Source organism: Austrofundulus limnaeus, unplaced genomic scaffold (assembly GCF_001266775.1).
Source record: "Austrofundulus limnaeus strain Quisiro unplaced genomic scaffold, Austrofundulus_limnaeus-1.0 Scaffold71, whole genome shotgun sequence".
Classification (NCBI taxonomy): domain Eukaryota; kingdom Metazoa; phylum Chordata; class Actinopteri; order Cyprinodontiformes; family Rivulidae; genus Austrofundulus; species Austrofundulus limnaeus.
In genome coordinates, this window is record NW_013952473.1 from 428,504 (window position 1) to 435,081 (window position 6,578).

The window sequence follows — 6,578 nt, forward strand, 5'->3', positions numbered from 1 at the left end:
CTTTTCAGTAAATTAAATGTCTACAATTATGGTTCAAATAAAGAACTTTGTTTACTAGATTGTTAACTAATTACTTTTGAATTAATGTTGCCTTAATGAACAGTGATTTAAAAAATAACCTGTAAAACTCTGATGTTAAATGTGACGTGGTTGAAAATTTGGGTGCAGCTAACTTTTGTGCAGGTGCACCTAAGAAAAAATGTGAGGCGCACCGGTGCAACCAGTGCAAAAAGTTAGTCTGGAGCCCTGAATTTGTCTAGATTTGCAAGAATTTAGAAATAAGCTGAAAACCTAATTTCATTATCTTCTCACAAAAAAAACCTTCAAGAACGACAATTTAAAATAAAAAAAAAGTTCTAATGCAGCTCACCTGGGGAGCCATACTCGTGGCGCGGTAAACGGCAGATCTTGGGCATGACTTCTATCAGAGTTTTGACATACTGCAGTATGGTGCCCTGTAACTGCAAAGTGACAAAGAAGATGTAYGAAAATCACAGAAAGCCAAGGGAGAATAAAATATAAAAAAAGCTATAACAAGTTTAAAAACCCATCATACTGCGGCRCAAAAGCCATGTGCTGTTAGGGAAGGTAAAAATCAAGATAAAATACCAGGCTCTTGACAATCTTAAGTAACTCTTCCATCACTACAGCAATGCCTTGGTAACCGAGGAGGCGGCAGATGGTCTTGAAGTGAGGCGGGCCCACAAAGTTTCGGTAGGAGCTGTATATGTGGGAGTAGGCAATGTTCAGAGGCTGAAAAGAASAGAGGAAAGAGTGAGAAAACAAGGCAATCTGATGCAGTGGGAAGACAGAAATGGTTGAAAGCTTTKAGGAAAAATTTAATATGAGACAGGATGAGATCACACCTTAGACCCATACAGGTAGTAAGGCTGCACGTTGGCTGGCTTATCTCTTTGAGGCTCCTGGGTAAAGGGGATAGCTGTGCGTACAAAGCTGAGGGAGAGAAGAAAACAGTTCAAAACAGCCAAACGGGAAACCAAACCACAGTGTTTCTGCACCATCAAACTGACCGGTTTGTGGATCCGTTGTAGCAGTAGTTCGGGAGAAAGTCAAAGTTGAGCTCCCAGAAGACGTGGAGCGTGATWCGTCCGTAGGGAGCAGAGACGTTGTGGTTGGCCTCGCGAAACATGGCGTCAAAGCTGTCCAGAGTCATGTGCTTGGACAGTAGTCGGTGGGTTAGTCTGTTGATCTCCAACAGCCACTCCAAYTCCTGTAGGGGTATCAGGACGAAGACTTAGGAAAGATGAAGAGGACACCGTCAGAAGTATCTCTGAGAATAACCTTACCACTATAGAGGTGAGGTCCTCACTCTCAAAGCGGCTGATGGCGTGGTCCAGAGACTTGTACATCGCTGCAGAAATCCTYTGGGTGATCAGACGGTTCAGGTCGATTGATCGACCCAGCAGCTGATAAACGGCCAAGAAATACAGCTTTACAGATTTAAACGGCAAACGGCTAAAATTCKGTGATGATAAAACTAAACGGAGAACATTTTTCTTGTACCTGTACGTGTCTTTGTTTGAGCAGCGTCTCGTAGCGGTTTGACGGAGGATAGGGGATAATAACACCGTAGTTTTTACACTCGGCTCTGAAGCGCTTGTCTAGGAGGACACTGTGGAGCACATCAGATTGAATTTAGGTGAAAAAGTTTCCTCTGCCAATAACTTCAAAAATATTGTAAGGAAAGTGAACTTCTCTACCTTCCGGCCATTGCTTTGTAGTAAGCAAAGATCTGATCAGCCAACTTGTACACAAACTGATCAAAGCAGAGGTTTACCTAAAAGCAACCAAAATACAATTCAATTCAATTCAAAAATACTTTATTGATCCCAGAGGGAAATTAGGTAAATACCATGAATGTACTGGCTTTTGTGATATTTGAGATTATAACCTAATGTGTTTAAATTCAAAGCAGAGTTGGGCCTTACCTCAGCTTCGATTTCATCATACAGGAACTGCTTTTTGAACTTAGTGAGAGCGTAATAGCCACTGTCGTTATACAAGTCTAGAGGATAAAGCACGTATCTGAAGGAGAAAGGATAGACATTATAAGCCTGTGTTTTTAAAGCTTAAACCCAGACTGAGTGGGTCAATTCACTGATCTTACTCCATCATCGAAGGCTCCTTAGTCTCCAGGATGTGGTCGGTGAGAATCCAAGGCATGGACATCTCGATGGGGAACTGAATTCTGCGGCCCATGGTCAACTCCAGGAAGAACTCCCTGAACCACAGCTGGGACAGGTCACAGCACTGCTGCAAGGCCTCTGATCAGCAGAACACAACAGGGAGAGAACTTATTAAAAGTCTAGCCATTCAACCTAAAACACATCATATCCTGTTTACAGATGCTATTATATTGTTTTGACACAAAAACAAATAAACCAATACATTAGCTGTATGCACAAACTCTAAACTATTGAAAATTTACATTGAGATTTTCAACTSACCACTGAAGTTCAGCAAGTGTGTGAAGAAGAAAGAGTGCTTATGRAAGTCTTCTATGGCCACTACTATGGGTCCATCAAGGCTGCTGCGGAGAGTTTTCTTAGACCCACTTTTGTCTGCTATGAGTGACTCCAGCATGGTGCGCACCATGTACAGCTGCAGAGGGTAGAGAAAAAAATCAATTACATTTACAATACAACATTATATTCTCCCTGTAGCATTATATTCTCCCATCAGTTTCTTGTCTGACCTGTGTGCTGGAGGGTCCAACAGCTCGACGAGGCACCTTAATGTCAAACCCACCCTTTGGGTCTTTTTCCCCCCTCAGACATGGGTCATTTGGAGGCTCTCTTCCTCCCTCCCAGTCACAGACAGTCTTTCGAATGGCCTGGAGAACACTGTAGAAAAGAAAATAAACAACTGATGTACAGTAGGTACTACATAATGTTTTTTTTAGTTTGAACCATAAAAAARTCTCCTATGTTTTCATGCTACGGGTACCTAATGAGGACATTCTTCTTCTTTCGTACAGCCTGGCGCAGAGGCTCTCGAAGGGTCACCTGGGCAAAGTCCTGCAGAGCTGCGTAGATCGTGTTCCTGATGGCCTGATTAAATACTGACTCCATTCGACCCATCAGAACCTACACGGAACAGGAAACACTGTCATTAGCTTGTGAGTATTTCATAATCAGAATACCTACTGAAACACTGAGCGCCACAAACTTCTTATACAGTATTAGGTACTGGCACTCAATGTTTAAATTTCACAACCAGTGTGATTTTTTTTTTTACTCAAACACATTAATTTGGTGTCAAAAGAAAGCACTGAAAGTTTTGTTCAATTTCACTGAACAGTTTTCAACATACAGTGGCCAGTCAACTTACCCAAAGCTGAATAGGTGGCCTTTTTAAGAAACTAATGCCATCTTTTGGTTATCTTGCATTGCCACAAACTTTATTTATTTATTTATTTATTTATTTGCTAAAGTACTATGTAGGTAGAACATCTCTAATTTAGTTTAGTTACTTGACTTTGCTTGGAAAAGAAGGTTATTTAGCAGCAATTTGATTGGCAAATGGAAACCCCCCCACCCCCACCACCCCCGTTTCAATGGTCTGGCACTGTATTGGATTAGAGTGCGACAATTTTTAAATTTTTTTTACTCTTTGAAAAGTTTATGCCACAAGGTTCATTTTGATACCTAGTTTACCTGGGACTTTGTAATGGGATTGCGTCAAAAAAATACAGTACAGAGAAATGTTGAGAATAAAAAGAAGTAGACTTTTTATTTTTTTCTTTAATAAATTTCATTGGGACTAACAATGTACTGTATCTTTGGAAAGGTTGTCAAACGCTTGGAAATCTGGTGATATTAAAATTAGTGCTGATCACATTCCAACACAGCACCAGTACATTTTCCAAGAGTCGGATTAAAAACATTTTTTTCTCGCTCTGCCAGCTGACGTTCAGGCTGTTCCCTGGAGCCAAATGAGAGCATTTGTGCAAGTTTGCTTCTATCACTGCACGTGATAGAGGTTGTCAAATCCAAACTATTTAACAATAGAAYGTTTTTTGAATGTGTTTGGTTTATAAGTAAATCATACCCCACGTGGGGTGTGTTCCTACGATTGGCTGAAAAAAGGTAGGTGTCTGATTGGTTGCAGATCATTCGTTGTTAACAAAAAGGAACATGTGAGTCAAGCCAAATTATGGGTCTTAAAATTCACTCACAAATATCTTGCAAATCAAGATATATTTGTGTGCATAAGAAATGCATGTGTGAATATTGTCTTGTGCACGTGAATCTTCCTATGCGTATGTGAATCTTGTCCTGTGCATGTGTGAAATGTCCTGTGTACATTTGTGTTTATTGACACYCTTCTAGCTCCATATTCTACTGTTTTCCAGGGGTTTGGAGCAGTGATTGCCAGTTAGAGCTGCCACAAATGATTATTTTTATAGCCGATTAATCATCGATTATTTTTTCGATTAGTCGATTAATCAGATCATACGTTAATTGAATATAAAACATACATCTTATCGCGCCAGAATGCAGCTGCTATTACTGTATATATCCATCATTTGATTTTAGTTATATGCTAACTAAAAAACAATTGTTGTGGAAGGTAAGTTCTGCTCTGCAGATATTGCACAGGTTTCTCTTTCATTTTCTTAAAATGATCCCACACTTTTGAGCTCCATTGCCAGATAGCCATAATACCAGAGCCTGTCTGCATAATGTCTTGTGACGTCCACAGCCTACCCCAGTTACCACTASTGTGCATGTGTGTCAAGGACAGAAAGGCAGATGTGGCAGTGGAAGGTGTCAAAGCAGTTTGGAGAGAAAAACAAAGTAAAGAAAAAAAAAATCGATTAATCGATTATTAAATTAGTCATCGATTATTTTAATAACCGATTAGTCGTCGATTCATCGACTAATCGTGGCAGCCCTATTGCCAGTACCTACTTATATGTGCATTCAGATTGATACACAAACATAATTTGATGAAGATTATTTCGAGTTTTACCTGCAGGCCTTTGATCATGGCAATGACCTCCACCAGGGCAAACTTCTCCTCACTGGTGTAGTTGTAACGTGTGGCGCGCTCGTACTCCTCTGCCGTCCCTGGACAGTCCTTGTTGCAGAATTTATCCGTAGGATGCACCAGTTTCCAAGAATACTGAGAAGGATGAAAACAGACCAYAGCTCATTACACCTTTCTAACCTCAACCGGCATAATGGAGCACGATTAATCCCTCTTTTTTACTCACAACTTCCATGACGTGTGTGCTCCACTTGGACAGCAGCTGCAGACCCCTCAGGGCCAGGTCAAACAACTCTCTGTACTCCTCGTCTGACTTCTGGCTGTCCAGGCCCGAGCCTGTCACCACTTCACTGTTGCTGTAGCGCGCCAGCTCTGAGATGAAACGGATGTGGTCCTCCCTGATCTGCATCATCTGCTCGCACAGGTTGTACTGTGGGGAGATGCTGCTTTGGGTGCACGTCCACCTGTGCATGGATTGGGGGAGGGAGGCAACAGATGGCATGGTGGGAAATGTTTTCAAGTTTTGCTTTTAATTTAGTGGCTTTATATGGGAGACAAACAGTTAMATGAAGCACGAATCAACCARTTCCAACAATGTGGAAAATRTAAATAAAAACAGAATGCAATGATTGCATTCTGTAAATTCACTTAGTTGGCAACAGGTTTGTTAGAGGATTTGGTATAAAAAGAGCATTTTAGAGAAGCTGAATCTCTCAGAAGTAAATATGGGTAGAGGTTTACGAGTCGGTAAAAAAACTGTGCCTAATTTCAATTTTAATTGCAGAATTACGCACCGCAGTGTTGGGGATTTATATTTTGGAATCATACAGAGGAGGCTGTGTCTTTTCAGCTGCTGTGTTGCGCTCCCAGTCACAGCTCAAAGCACAAAAGAATTATTCTTGGAAGCTGAAAACGACTGATGAGCCAGTCACCATCGTGGACCAGAAAATCCTCTGTGTYTAAATACACACTCTGCGTATTGTGCCATTTATAATGTCTTTCAACAAAGCTGAATGTGTTCTTGTTGAAGGTACTTTTGGCACCATTACTTTAAGTGCGTACATGTGGATGTATTAATTGTGAATCATGTGTGTCTGGTGCAAACCTTAAAGGGGCAATATGATGTAAAATCAACTTTTTTGAGTTTTATATCATGCTATAATGTTATACTCTCATAAAAAAAACATGTCCAAAGCCTTGTTCTTACTCCTGAAGAAATCCTGCAGCGTTTTTAGGCAGCCATGCTGAGTTGCACAACGAGAGGTGGGAACCAGAAACGCTTTTTGGGTCCAGAAACGCCCCTGGGACGTGTCTTTAAGCTGAACTTCCTCATGGCAGAGCGCAACCCCTCCCCCACTCACCCCGCCCATGACTCCTGCAGGCTCTCGGGTCAAAGTGAAAGTGAAACCTAGCTTCTGAGCTCTCAACATTAGTTCTCACTCAGTGAAGCCATTTTCAGATTAAAAATGCCTTTGAGGAAATGTATTGCCAGATGCCAAGTAAACTGCATCATAGCGCACGCACACAAGCCCCCGTGTGCCCCCTGCCCCGCCCTTGAACGGGAC

General features: G+C 41.4%; 1 protein-coding gene across 1 annotated transcript in view; it reads right to left on the reverse strand.

The window, feature by feature from the left end:
* Positions 1 to 370: 370 nt before the first annotated feature.
* Positions 371 to 6,578, reverse strand: part of cyfip2 (cytoplasmic FMR1 interacting protein 2) — a gene marked incomplete at its 3' end in the record, with an annotated part of 36,296 nt that continues 30,088 nt past the window's right edge. The window contains 14 exon segments of the mRNA XM_014010613.1: positions 371 to 461; positions 610 to 753; positions 867 to 954; positions 1,032 to 1,231; positions 1,308 to 1,427; positions 1,525 to 1,633; positions 1,722 to 1,798; positions 1,950 to 2,046; positions 2,129 to 2,285; positions 2,469 to 2,622; positions 2,717 to 2,864; positions 2,968 to 3,107; positions 4,996 to 5,148; positions 5,240 to 5,477. Coding sequence (XP_013866067.1) covers positions 371 to 461; positions 610 to 753; positions 867 to 954; positions 1,032 to 1,231; positions 1,308 to 1,427; positions 1,525 to 1,633; positions 1,722 to 1,798; positions 1,950 to 2,046; positions 2,129 to 2,285; positions 2,469 to 2,622; positions 2,717 to 2,864; positions 2,968 to 3,107; positions 4,996 to 5,148; positions 5,240 to 5,477 — 1,916 coding nt within the window.